Raw genomic sequence first — 15366 nt, forward strand, 5'->3', positions numbered from 1 at the left:
TCTTTGCAATATTTCTAAGGTGAAAGAACTGCTGCATAGCAGTGAAAGTTAATACTGTGTTTATAAACGTGACCTAAAGGTAACAGGAATAAGGATTACGGGGCCACTTCCTAAGGCCACCATTGCCACTACAAGTAAGTCACTCTGGATAAGGGTGTCTGACAAATGCCATAAATGTATATAAATGTAAATGTTTATTGAAACATATTTTGTATAATGAAATGAGACAGATAATGAAATGTATTTTTAACATAAAAAAACAAACTACATTTCTATACATGTTATATAATATCATCTAATGGCGTGTATTAGAAAGCTCAACATAAGGCAGCCCCACAAAAACATATTAACATAAGATGGAAAACATACAAAGTATAGTGATGTTCCAGTACATTTAAATGAACATTAAAAGAAGCTGAAACCAAGCCTTTGCAACCTGTGTGCCATTCAGGGAGAATTTTATAGTACCAACAGAGGCCATTCGACCCCACTGAAAGTAGTCACAACTTTTTGTATAAGTGTTCTACACATTTTTCCATTCAGTGGTTTAAATGTTGAATTATATGTAAAAACAGTGCATTTGCATAAGGCAAAATAATTAAAATAAGATTAAATTCTTATGCATACCATTCTGCTTTGGAAGCACCAGGTTTAAGCAAGAATGATCTTGATACACTTTTTTTTTTTTCTCCTTATAGCTATAAAAAAACATTAAAAATACATTTTGTATCTGCAAACTGAAGACAAAGAAGCAATCTGTTGACGAGACAAAAATCAATGAAATCAGAGTGAAAATATATCACAGCACCCAAAGCCTTACTAGTACTGGGGTTCAGAGCTAGAGGTCAATAATAGATGGATACAAATTCTGCATAAAATTGTTGGTCTGGAATTAACCTAATGCTCAGCAACAGATAAATCTTTCCACATGTGCAGAGGTTGAATACTTATAAAAAATACTTTTTCCATTAAATGTGTACAAAATGTTTATTTTCTCTTATGACTGCATTTCACATTAAAATACTGAATGAAGAATTATGTGCATTTTGAGTACTTTCAATGGGGTTGAAGACTTTTGGTAGCTACTGTAATTATTCCATGTACATATCGTTGCATTTAAAAATATAATGGTCCCTGATAGAAAGCATTAATTCCAAATTCAGTCTCCATTTGATAAGAACTAAAAACACATAAAAGGGAGTCGTTGAACTTATCCTTACTGAAATTATTAGTAATTCAAATCACAAAAGGCCTGTAGTAGTTACTTTGATAAACATTAATATTAGGTCATATACATTGACAAGTAACAGTGGTAAGATCCAGGAGGGTGTGGCAGCTACTCTTGGGCTTCTTTTCCAGTCATCTTGTAGATCTCTGTTAGACCATCAACATGAGTAACTGTAGTGGTGAGTTGAAGGTCCTCTCCACTGTTTGATCCTTGCCCCCCTGGATAAGCGAGTAAGAGAGAGTGAGAATGAACAAAAGCCATGTTACTGCTAAAAATGCTGCCGCTTTATTCATGTCTATATGAATTTCAATGGTCTTTATTTGAACAGTGAGAGACAGAACAATAACAAAAAGTTATGCATTTATAAGGTTAGAATGAATTAAATAAGTACGTGTTTTAGTACTTGGTGGCCAAACTTTTGTTTCTTGTAGTTGGCCACAAGGTTTGAATGTACCTCAGGGGATTTTGTCCCACTCTTCTTTGCAGATCCTCTCAAACTCATTTTCAATACCCTGGCTGAGGGAAGAAGGTTCTCACCCAAGATTTAACACTACATGGTCCCATTCATCCCCCTTGACAGAAACACCCCCCCAAAGCATAATATTTGATTGTGGGGATGGTGTTCTTGGAGTCATATATAAACACTAGATTTGGCATAAGATACAGACATATTGGGACGGGGGTTCCAAGGTCATTCCACCAAGCTTCTTTGTGGACCGTACTTTTGTGCCGCAAACGTATTGAGAGAACATTTCACATGACGATAATTTTACATTAATACAAGTTTCCCTAGCCTGTCTATGGTCCTTCAGTGGCTACAAATGGTAATAGGTGTAAATAGTGCGGGTGGTAGTAGCCTAGTAGTTAACACACTCGCCTATGAACCAGAAGACCCAGGTTCAAATCCCACCATTGTGTCCCTGAGCAAGACACTTAACCCTGAATTGTTCCAGGGGGGGACTGTCCATGTAACTACTGATTGTAAGTCGCTCTGGATAAGGACGTCTGATAAAATGCTGTAAATGTAAATGTAATGCTTAGGTCATTTTGAGCGGCAGCTCAGACGGTCAATCAGGAATTTGTCCCCTTATGTTGTTATAAGGGGAATTTTTTTTTATTCTGGAAAAACAGACAAAACTTCCTGTATGCGCCAAATATTTAGGTTGGTGAATGGTGTTGATGACGCAAAGGTAAGAGACTTCAGATATAGTAATAAGGGACCACTAAGACTTATACAAAAGCAAGGGGAAAAAAAAAAAAAAATTGGTATTTGGTATCAGTCTTGAAAAATAATGTTCGACCCCTAGTCGATATGGATGTCATTTGGATTTGGATTGGATTTCAGCTTGTTAAATAATGATTAAATGATGAATATGGCAAAAATTCTTACCACCACACTGTTCATCTCCATATCGTTTGTGCGATGGCGCGTAAAGGAACATGAGGGTAAAGACATACAGGTTCCACATGCCATACATTCCAGTAAAGAACGCGCTGTTCACCTGCACAGTGTGTTCACCCCAGTGCCAGTGGCCTTCATTTACCTGTTTGGGGGCGCGCGCGCACACACACACACACACACACACACACACACACACACACACACACACACACACCAATGTTTTCATTAGGTCCCAGTCTCACACACCCTACATTAGACTTTCTATTCAGTAAAAGACCAACACAAATGATATAATAAAAGGAAACATGCTGCCTACCTGACTAATGATGAAAAAGATGACAGTTACAGCCGCACAGGCCAAAGTGACTAACATCAGGAACTTAAATCGAAATATCAGACCCTGGTCGATAAAAGGAAATTAGACTGCAGAGTAAATGTTCCGTTTTCATTTGAACTATTCCTCCAGTAAGGCATTTCCAGTTTTCAGGTAAGGTACGTACTTCGTAGTGCAGCCGACGGGCTTTGGTCATAGCAGGAAGGGATGAGCGTTTACCGCTGATGTTCCGAAATACCTGGAATACCATGAAGCACAGAAAGAGGAAGTACAGGCATGCACAAATCCCTGCAACAACAATGAAGGCCATCTGACGCACTCCCAGTCAAGGAACTAACCCAATTCATATACCCAGCTCAGTCTCCAAAGTGAAGTGACTGTCATTGTGATACAAGGTAAGCACTGTGAACGGTACACACAACAAAATGCGTCCTCTGTATTTAACAATCACCTTAGTGAGCAGTGGGCAACCATGACAGGTGCCCGTGGAGAAGCGTATGGGGACGGTACCTTGATCAGTGGCACCTTCCAATTACGGGTCTGTTTCCTTACCCACTAGGCCTCATAAAAGTGATTGTCACATGTGACACCACAGCACAGGACACAGTGTAATGTGTCCTCTGCATTTAATGCACAAGTCCTCTGCATTTAATTGCATTTGTTCAATAATGAAGGATACAGCCAGCTCGGTCCCAACATCTGAAGCCCAGATGCTAAAAAAAGGATTCTTCAACTGCACTCCTCTGTAAAGGAGTAGAAACCAACAAGCTCAAACACATACTTTGCAATGATGGTACATGATGAAATGTAATGTTGCTTACCTTTCACACATATCAAAGATAAAGAGGCAAAAGGAACCAAAGGCAATGGGTCCCACCTGCTTCCAGTATACAGAAAAATTATTTCTTTCTGTATGGTCCTGCAAATAATGCATTACATAATTTTTAAATCATCATATACAAGTCTACAGATTAAAATCACACCACCTTGATTGAGACAAAAATGTATTTAACATAACAGTTTCTGAATTTTCTTACACCAGTTATTAATATAACTACATGGTGGTAGTAGCCTAGTGGGTAACATACTCGCCTATGAACCAGAAGTGAACCAGTCCACCCCGGAGCAATTTAGGGTTAAGTGTCCTGCTCAGGGACACAATGGTAGTAAATGGGATTTGAACCTGGGTCTTCTGGTTCATAGGGGAGTGTATTACCCACTAGGCTACTACCACCCCTGTCCATGTGTGAAAATTATGTCTCATGCTTCCTGAACCACTTTCACATTATTTGAGTCTGAATAATCCTGCAATTGTCATTTTGAAATATGCCTGTGACATCAGGAAAGAAGAAATTCACTGATTGAATAACCAACTTCACTGCATCGGTTAGAGTTAAATAAGTTTACATTTACATTTACAGCATTTATCAGACGCCCTTATCCAGAGCGACTTACAATCAGTAGTTACAGGGACAGTCTCCCTGGAGCGATTTAGGGTTAAGTGTCTTGCTCAGGGACACAATGGTAGTAAGTGGGATTCGAACCCGGGTCTTCTGGTTCATAGGCGAGTGTGTTACCCACTAGGCTACTACCACCGTTGCCACTACAAGTTGTTGCCAACTGAATCATAACCATCCATGCAGTAATTATCTAATGGGAGCCTCTAACCTATTTGCTTATGTTTTTGTAATTATGTTCTTCTGTTATGACTAAACAAAATTATGTACTGATGGAAACATTGTTGCATCACTGACCATGAGGTGTTCTCCACAGAAGATAATCCAGAAGGACAGGAGCATGGCATAGAAAATTCCCTGACGAATGTCTCCAAAAAGCAGCATCCAGGTCCAGTTAAACCCGATGGAGAACCACTCCACAGGGATATTGATGAATGTCATTGAAATTCCCAAAGCAAAGATCACCCTTTGGGGGGGGAAAAAAAGATTCATGTATTCTTTTTCATGTACATTTTGTTTATTTATTAAAACAGAAACAAACATTTAATTATGCTTCCAATGAGATATAATCCATCACAATGTGATGCTCCTTGCTCTCATCTGTCTTTTGTTAGCGGTCCTCTGCCTATGTATCTCGTCAATATAGTCTAGCCCTAACCCTGAATACAACCCTTATTTATCTTTTTTGCTTTTTCAATGCAGACAATTGGCAGATATTTTGCTCTTTCGCTGAATGATTACAGCTGTAGTCCACAATTTTTATGCCTAGAAAAAAAAATCAATCAAGTAGTATTTTCTTCAATTAATCTAGGCAAACAATACATTTCAGTGAGAAAAAAAAAGTTGGATTTTTAATCTTATACCTTGAATATAGTGTCTCAATACACACACACACACACACACACACACACACAAATATGTGTACATATACACACACACACACACACACACACACACACACACACATCATATTGGACTGTTGGCTGAAGAAGAGGGGAAAAGGTGTGTTTGGAGAGTAGAAGTGAGAGTAGGGACTTTGAATGTTACCAGCATGACTGGTAAAGGGAGAGAGCTGCTGATATGATGGAAAAGTTGATCCACAACCGAATTATTATTATTGATATTGTGTGTGCAGGAGACCAGATGGAAGGGAAGTAATGCTAGGTGTATTGGAGGAGGTTGCAAACTGTTTTACCAAGGGGTCAATGACAGGAGAAACAAAGAGGAAGCTAGTTAAGAGTGAGGGAAGAGCATGTTAAGAGTGTTCTGGAGGTGAAAACAGTGATAAGTGTAAAGTTGGAAATTGAAGTTGTGACTAATGTTATTGGGCCATTATGTGTGAGATGAGAGAGATTAGTTGGATGGAGTACATGGTACTCCTAGACAGCATAGGATTGTGGTTTGTAGGATAAGAAGGATCAAGTGGTGGAGATTGAAGAAAGATAAGGTGAAGTTTAGAGAGGAGTTAAGAGAGGCACTGGATGTCAGGGAAGTGTTAGCAGTTAGTAGGACAGCTACTGCAGAAGTAGTGAGGAACACCACTAGAAAGGTGCTTGGTGTGATGTCTGGGTAGAAGAAAGACGACAAGGACACCTGGTGGTGAATGAGGAAGTACAGGTGGGTTTTCAAAAGAAGAGGTAGGTAAACAAGTGGGATGAAGAAAGTAGACAGAGTACAAGGAGATGATATATCAGGCAAATAGGGAGGTGGCTCAGGCTAAAGCTCAGGCATATGATGAGTTTTATGAGAGGTTGGACACTAAGGAAGGAGAAAATGACCTATTCTGTCTGGCTAAGCAGAGAGACAGATCTGGGAAAGATGGTGAGGGCGATAAAGGACATCAGTGGAAATGTCCTTACAAGCAGTGTTGAGTAGATGGAAGAGAATGGGACAGAGAAGGTTGGATAAGAAAAGGAGTTGTGGTTTTGTATGAGGTAGTATGTGGAGAAATATTTGGATATGTATGAGGACAGTGTGACAGCTGGGAAGGAGTGATACTTCCCTGCTAGTAGTGGTGCAGGTGGAAGAGACCCTGAATAGGTGAAGGTATGGTCTAGAGGAGAGGAATGAAGGTCAACAGGACTGAGGCAGAATACATGTGTTTGAGAGAGGGTGGACAGTTGGTCAGGTTACAGGAGTAGAAGTGGTGATGGAACATGAGTTCAACAGACCAGAGCAAATGGAAAGAGGTGAAGTGGAAAGTGCAGGCAGGGTGGAATGGATGGAGAAGAGTGGCAGGAGTGATTTGTGACCAAAAGAATAGAGCTCTGTTGGAAAATTCTTTAAATTTGAAATCATATGAACACTTGAAGTGTGCCCAAGCCAGTAGGAATATAGAACTGCTGACATGCCCCACAAACAAACTTCCTGAAAAAACTATCCGTGTCTGGACTGTGGCCAGCATTCACTAGCACCAAAGCCTCAAGAAGGGGACAGTCTAGTCATAACCTTCGTTCAACATAGGAATGTGAAGGATACCAAAAATTATAGCTTTCCTGCACTTAGGAAACAGATACATATGTGCATGTCACACATTGTATGTCTAAAGAAAGTCTGGGTTGGACCAACATACCATTCAATATGGTTGGGAAATCTGGATTTTTAATTCACAAATGAGTATCTTTTGTAGCTTATTGTAAGATTATTATTATTATGGGTATTATTAGCTTGACTAAAATTTATGAACATTTTTCAGAGTCCCAAGAATCAGCTATACCAAGAACTTGGGGCAGTGGTGGCCTAGCGGTTAAAGAAGCAGTCCCGTAATCAGAAGGTTGCTGGTTTGAATCCCAATCCACCATACACTGCAGCACTGCACAGCACACGGTGCATACAACAAAATGTGTCCTCTGCTTTTAACCAATCACCCTTGGTGAACAGTACACTATATCCAGCTGTTCAAATTTACTGTCCAGACATTAATCTTATTTAAAACACATTTCATCTATTATATCTCTTTAAATCTATGAGGGAACAGACTTCAGAAACTTTGTTTATTCGAATTCTTTTAGGTTTTTTTATTTGGAAACAACAAGAATATCTAAGCAGGTATTAGACACCAATTGTGGTCATGTAAATAAACCAAATTGTTCCCTGGTTTGCAATCAACAACCTGGCTCCTGTTTATCCAGTTTTATCACTGCTACAAAAGGCTACAAGGTTTATGTTCCAAATGCTGCATGACTATGACCCACAGAATAGGGTAAATTAGTCCCAATCGCAATATATTTATAATGGAACCTGAATCTCAGCTCTCAAAAGGTGATCAAAATTCTCAGTGATGTGAAGTTTGTCCTACTTTCAGGCATTAAAGTATTTCCTTATGAACAATAAAACACATGCTTACTTCTCAAGCAGGACAGGGGGTCGTGTCATCATGGTGATTCGTCTCCAGTACCACACCATGATGATGAAAATACTAGGAGTCAAGAATGTTTTCATAGCAAACCAGACCTTTGTGAATCCACCATTCTGATGGATACTCTACAGAAGAAATAACCACATAAATAAACACATTTGTAACAATTATATTTAAAAATCACACTACAAAATAAAAATTCATATTTTTTTTGGTTCCACTCCTCCTTACTCACCACTAATCGTATGTCCTTGATCTCTCCAATACCCACATTTGTCTTCTTACGCTCACTCACTGGCAGTCGAATGTTGATAAGGTAGTACTTGTGCGCAACACTGCCCAATTCCATAAAAGGTAAGAGGTTACAGTCATAGTAGCGCCCCTCATTCTCGAATGTCTATTGCCATATGAAAGAAAAAAAAATATTCAGTGGAAGAAATTACTGCCAGTGTGATTACAGTTTTCATTTAAATAAAATCCGTTAAAAAGGTACTGTATAGAAATAGATAATATGCGAATCTTAAAAACATTAAGAACCTTGACAGCTGTAAAATTGCAGGAGAGTTTCCTCTGCTCTACAGAGTGAGCCAGTTCAGTCCAATCACTAAAGGTGTCATCCCTGTAGGCCAAACCAACATCAATGGTGACCACTGCACCGTCATCTGGAATACAGAACAAGAATGAAATAAGAATCACAAACAGCACATTGCAAATCTACAAGGGTGCCTGAGAAAATATAGCTCTCATTCTCATTTTAAAAGGTGTGGCTGCCTGATATGTTGTCCCTGTTCCATTGTCCCTGAGCAAGAGACTTAACCCTGAGTTTCTCATGGGGGTCTGTCCTACTGGCTGTAAGGTGCTCTGGATAAGGGCGTCACCTAAATGGCTTAATGTAAATGTAGGCATTAGGGAATCTCTCTCTCTCTGCAAAATTAACTCTGTAAGCACTTAGCCACCGTCTATCCTGCTACAGGCCTCCTCTTACGCTCGCAGCTGAAGACCCCTCGTCCCACACACTTAACCATTACCATTACCAGCAGTGTCTGCGACATTTCATGTCAAATCACCAAACTTTTGGACCTCATGGTATCCAAAGGCATGTACACTAGGTAGACTGGCAACTCTGAATTGACTGTGAGTGTGTGTGAAGTGTGTCCCGCCCTGGCCCCAGTGTCCCATGACGAGCTCCAGCCACCACCCTGGTTAATTGAAATGAATCTAATCGATGCATCGCAATGCAGATGTGAACTATTCTTCATCGATGCGTTACAGAACATCCTTGATCATATCATAACGACTTAGCTTGGTGATTTTCTGGTATAATTCTTTGGCTTTTTTTTCATTAAAAAGTAGTGCTGGTGGTGACTGTGGCTGCCTGATCTGGGTAAGAGTTTCACACTTGGTGGCCTTGTTCTCAGAACACATTCAAAGTTGAAATTTGTTGGCGAGCATCCTGCTCGCCAACGTCCAGTCATTGGAGAACAAGCTCGATGACATCAGGGCCAGGGTAAAGTTCTAGAGAGACATCCGGGACAGCAACCTCCTCTGCTTCACCAAGACATGGCTGAACCCAGCGGTGCCGGACCACGCCATCCAGCCGGCAGAGTTCTTCTCGGTTCACCGCATGGACAGGACTCGGGACAATCAAGTTGTGCCTCTTGTACACCCAACCTGGAACTACTGTCCATCAAACGTAGTCCTTTTGACCGTCCTCGGGAGTTGTCTTGCCTTGTTTGAAATAGCCCATATACCTGAACCAGTTCACTGAGCATATGTTTAGTGTACAGAAAGATTTATTGCTTTTATATTCAATATAGGTCTTTAAGATTTAGTTTAATTTCAGTGCAATATTTCTTAAATTCATGAGAAATATTTATTTTTATTTATTTTGTGATCACACTGTCGGTGTGTGTGAAACAGCATTTCAAGACACTGCATACTGTGTCTACTGTTGTACTGACAAAACTCTCTTGAAACCTGCGTGCAGAAAGGGTCAAAAGCCCATTAAGACAAACTGCTTGTGACTTTGGGCTGAAAAAATAAAGAAATTGTTGTATCTGTGTGTGTAAAAAGCTTTACAATATTTCATGACACAAACACACAAACATTGATGAGGTCAACAAGATCCTGCTGAAATGCACCAGACCAGCCCATAGAAAATCTATAGCGAGGCTGCTAAGAATGATGGCACCCCAAGTCCACGGAGGAAGTTAATCTTCCAGCAAAACATCACCACAAGAGGCTACCAAAACCCAGGATTATGAGAGAAGTGTACAATTCAGCCATACTGGAGAAAATACTCATATTTGGCAATGCCTCCTGTGCTTCAGAATGTACAAAGAGCATGTGAAGAAAGGAACAACTACCAACCAATGACTATGTACTCTGCCTCTCCACAGCAGATGGGAGGAGGACTCTACCCAGGGTCAACTCACAAAAGGCTGCTGGACATGTCATGCTGGCATTGTAACATTTACAATGCCTCATAGAAGTAGTCATCTACTCCAGCAGGTTTCAAATCAACAATTATTCCAGTTCCAAAAAATTCTTGTGCTTGAATGACTAACGGCTCATCATGCTCACACCTATTATCATGAAGGTACTTTGAAGGCTAGTCAGGGCACATCCCTGGCTCAGGTCCAACAGGTCCACAGAAGTTCTTGCATCTTCTCTGCCATGCAATCTTTCCCTCACAATTATGGAAACAGAGATAGGCTAGAACGCTGTTCACAGACTTCAGTGCTCATCCATGAAACCTGGTGGAAAAGACCGTACAAAGACATGAGCTCCTCACACCCCACTCAATGGATCAGCTGTAGAGATTTGAGTATTTTTTTGACATTCCTCGCACATTACTGAGGAACCTCATGTGGACAATGATCACCTCCTCCATAACCAAAAATGTTCCTTCCATGTGGAAGCTGAAACAAGCAAGCCTTCTCTGTCCTATCCTCACCACATTCTACAGAGGAACCATAAAGAGCATTCTGACTAGCTGCATCACCGTTGCTACGGCAACTAATCGAACCGCTAGCACCTGCAGATGACTGTGCAGGAAAAAATAACAGGGTGCATCTCCACACTACAGGAAACAAAACTGGCAGGATTTGAACCGGCAACCTTCTGATTACGGGGCCACTTCCTCAACCACTAGGCCACCACTCCCATCCAGGAGAAGACACTTAAACATGAACACTGACTTGACAGTGTCACGACACTATTCTCTACTGTGTATCCTGAGCTCCGCCATTTTGCTTCTCTATAGATGAAAAGTTCACTTTAACCTTGAGAGATGCTGTAAAGAGGATTGAAGGTCAGTAAGGCTAAGACAGAATGTGTGTGAATGAGAGGATGGTCACGTTCGAGGGAACAGAGCTGGTAAGTGGCAGGAGTGAAAGGGAAAGGCCACTGATGAAGGCAGGAGGTAGGAGAGGTAAAGATGCTGAGATTTGCATTGGGGTGAAGAAATGATGACACTTTTTCCAGGTGTGACTGGGAGAGATGAAAGGCAGAGGAGATGGCATCGGCTGTAGACCTGTTTGGCAGGTATGCAAATTATCCAGAGAGCTGGGCAGCTCTTTCACATTGGACAGTGGACAGACAGTATCTGCTAGCTGGAGGTGATGCTTACTGATTCAGTACATTTACTGACTCAGTCTCCTGGTCTGAAACTGTAATCCTGATCTGAAGTTCATGCATTGTTTGAATTGTAGATGACAGACTGGAGGCAGAGCAGGTGACATTGGGCTGATAGGAGTACATTATTCATATTCTCTGGCCTTATTTAAAATGAATTGAGACAAAGTGGAAATCTGATATGTGGTCATACCAATCAAACTTTGATGCTACAAAGAGGACAGGACAGAGAGGAGCTGCTAAACAAATCATGGATGAAACATCACTGTTCTCTCAAAACTCCATTAAATGACCTCCTCAATTCTCAGATGTTCAAATTCTTTACCTTAATCAGCATACTGTTGGTTTCCAACAGCTACATGACTTGTACATTATAAATGTATATTACAAATGAAAGAGTGCAGCATGTTCATCTAAACACCCTTTTTTAAAAATTTCCTTCATTTACATTCACATATATATGCTAATCAACGTATAAATACATAATTGCTAAAAAAAAGAAGTACTTACCAATTTGGTTGTACATTTTGAAAGCTATCTCAAATTGAAGAACGACCAGCATGAACTGGAACCAAGGACTCATCTCTATTTTAGGCCCAGGGATATGGACTGCAAACACGATGTTATTGGCTTCAATTTTCTTTACCGTGGCCTCTTCAAAGTCCCGAATTTTGTGGCACTGGTTTGGCCCCCATGGTGTGAACCACTTGGTGCTCTTCTCGTTATGGTGGACCGAATCCACACATTTAGTTGCTAGATATGGCACAGCAGTGGTTGGGCTTGGAGCTGTGGAGGGGATGCAGTGTATGTTAGCGAACTCATTTTGGCACCTAAATATTTTTATAGTAACAGTGCTTTGAAGTAGTATACACTGAATCCACTGAAGTTATCTAAACATGCATTATATGTGAGATTCATTTTACATGAGCAATCATTTAAACAAAATCACAGCAATGCATGTAAACACTCCTCCCCCTCAGGCCATATTGCCCACAAAAAGCACACACCTGAGTGAGAACATGTGTGAATATATAGTTTTGTTTTATTTGATTATCCAGTGATTTGTGTCTGACTTGAGAGTCGTGTCTGAATACAACAGAAGTAGGATTATTTTCATCTGTTTAGTAAAACATAGTGGCATATTTGAAAAATAAGTCTGGAAAATGATCATCCAGGTCCAGTTGTTGCAGACTTACAAGTGACCTGCGTGTGCATGCTGTTAACCTGTTCAGATAGTATTTTTGTATCCAGGGCATGTCCAGACACCAGGCTGTCTGTTGACATGTGATTGACAGCCACCACCACATATAAATACTATATGCTATTTATATTGTGTGTGTGTGTGTGTGTGTATATATATATATATATATATATATATATGCACGTTGTCTTTGTTTTAAGCTTTTACACACAGTATATAAGATACCTCTCCAGCTCAGGTACCTGCACCTAATTGCATTGTATCTTTATTATCAATGATAATAAAGATAATTTGATTCTGACTCGTGATGAGCGTTTAATTTAAACTTTCACTTAAACGGAGCAGAAACACAGTTACTATGGCAACAAAACACTAGAGGATTTGCATTATATTTATGACTTTAGTCCTGATTCATTTCACTATTCCTTCTAAGAAACCATGCCAAAGTAATGCTGTCAACAGTAAAACAAACTCTCGAACATCAGTTGATGTGACTGGCTACCTTTTGAAGAAGAAATAAATAAATAAATAAAAAATAATGTGAATCAAGTGCAGTCAGGGATGTTTTTTTAAAAAGAAATAAATAAATAAAATCAGCAAGTAGATGTAAGGGTATTCTCAAATATATACAGTGGTTTGTAAAAGTCCTAAATGACATTTGTGAAACTTGTTACATTTGTTGCCTAATCAAGAAATATATTTTTGGTGTGATATTTACGTGAACATCCTAAACATATCTTTCAGCTTGGGCCAAACTACATGTGTAAATCCATATAAATCATGCACTTTCACACTTGTGATAGAGTTAGGCTTTTATTTTGAAATGCACTCAACGAGTGCAAGTTCACAAACATACACGACTTTGTGAAAGTGGAGATTTCTACGTTTTTGTTTAACGATTAAAAGAAAATCCAGCAAAGTTATTTGAAAGCCTGTCAAACACAGAACTGCATGCTTTAGTGAGGTCAAGACCTTTATGGGAGAGATGTTCAAATGTTATATTTTTCTATAATTGCTAATATGCACCAAATACATTCTATTTTGAAAAGTGTAAAAAGTCTATTACACAAATTCCTGAGTTAGGGTTACTGTAATATATACAGTGCATGGTTCAATTTATATTGCAAAATGAATTTTATGCCACATTGCACAGCAGTAGGTGGTAGTTATACTAATAAAGTAAACTGGGAATTGATTAGTAGCTACTGACTAAATGCCAGGAGACACTGCAAAAAAAAAAATAATAATGATCACAATATATTTTCCCATATTGAACCATTCAATTGATCTATTTTAATAAAAATCTTTTTTATTATTGTCAGACTGAACTTAAAGACACCAGAGATGAACAGGTTATTAACATATGAAACAATCACTTTTGCTGCCCTCCTTGATAGCTTTATGTCAGTTCCCAAACTTTTTCTACAGTCACCCTTTTCTTGATAGGAACAATATTGCAGTTTTTTTTTATTTTATCAACCTTTTTAAATTCAAACGTAAATTTTATTTTGGTATTAAAATAATGTTTCTGAATATTTTGTTGTATAATGTCCAATGCCAATGAATTCTTGATAAAAATTGAAGCACCAAATTTATTTAGCTTGCTGAAATTCGACATGAGATAGATCAATGTTCCACTTTCCTCCCTCATTGTAAACAGGAATAACAGCGCCTCGAATATGAATATTAGCTCTAAATGAAGAGAAAACGTCATCCCATGGTCTTCACGGAGCAAGTTGTGTTCACGGTTCACTTCCAAGAGAGTTGAGAACAAAAGAAGTGAAAGTTGGAAGTTTGGTGAAGGGACAGAACCCGGCAGGAACAACTTTCTGCATTCCCTCACAACGCGACATTAGTGAATGTTCAGAAGGCGGCGGGGAGGCAGCAGGCAGGCCGAACAAAAGCTGAAACACTAGCTCAGTGCTAACTGCAACTTACCAATCAAGCCCCCGACCATGAAGGAAAAGACCTGGAACAGGACGAGGATCACTCCGACGATCACCAACTTTTTCGTGCTCATATTCTCGATAATTGCTCCAGCCATTTTGAAGACGTACACGTCCCCGAACGTGAAAGAGTTGAAGCAGCAGAAGTTCCACCACCACCACCATCCAGGTACTGCAGCTCTTTTGAAGGGGGAGTCCAGGGCGAAAGTGGGATCACGTGACCCGTCGAGCGCCGCCGCACTGGAGAGGCTGGGATACTGGGTCACTTTTTCATTCAACGTTACATTATCGCCCAAAACCAGCCAAGTGCTGGCTATTAAACATCGGAACGCACGAAGAGAGCTTCTAAAATAGTTTATTACCATCCACCGCAATCCTCCAAGATTCCTGTTCCGACTGCTGCCATCAGGAGCATTAAAACAAGAACAATCTCCACATCCAATATGATCTCGTTTTTATTCCACGTGCAATAAGGTTTCATGCCTCATTCTTAAATGTAGGTGTTATATCTTATTACTGTTAAGTTTTTATAAGACTATATACACTAGCTTTCTCCTTTTTATACATAACATACATTTGCTCAGGGACACAATGATAGCAAGTGGGATTTGAACCTGGGCCACTAGGCTACTACCACCTTACACTTTCCTCAGGGACTGCACCTACACTGTAAAAAGCAATTCTAGAGGTTGGTAAATATTATCCATTCAAGTTCAGTATATGCTTAATACTGAATTAAGTATACTTAAATATACTTAATTATATTAGTGAGTGACCTAAATCTAAAATCATTTGGAAAATCAT

At 39.7% G+C, this 15366-nt stretch overlaps 1 protein-coding gene across 1 annotated transcript; it reads right to left on the minus strand.

The window, feature by feature from the left end:
* Positions 1-175: 175 nt before the first annotated feature.
* Positions 176-14766, minus strand: LOC114772183 (protein wntless homolog). Its single transcript, XM_028965221.1, has 12 exons — positions 14555-14766; positions 11926-12201; positions 8317-8441; positions 8015-8176; positions 7768-7904; positions 4719-4887; positions 3786-3883; positions 3644-3707; positions 3131-3274; positions 2947-3030; positions 2619-2772; positions 176-1446 (listed from the first exon to the last, which is right to left on the minus strand). The coding sequence occupies exons 1-12, from the start codon at positions 14658-14660 to the stop codon at positions 1337-1339; spliced, it is 1629 nt and encodes a 542-aa protein (XP_028821054.1). The 5' UTR covers positions 14661-14766; the 3' UTR covers positions 176-1336.
* Positions 14767-15366: the final 600 nt, after the last annotated feature.

The sequence above is a fragment of the Denticeps clupeoides genome, unplaced genomic scaffold, assembly GCF_900700375.1.
Source record: "Denticeps clupeoides unplaced genomic scaffold, fDenClu1.1, whole genome shotgun sequence".
Lineage (NCBI taxonomy): Eukaryota > Metazoa > Chordata > Actinopteri > Clupeiformes > Denticipitidae > Denticeps > Denticeps clupeoides.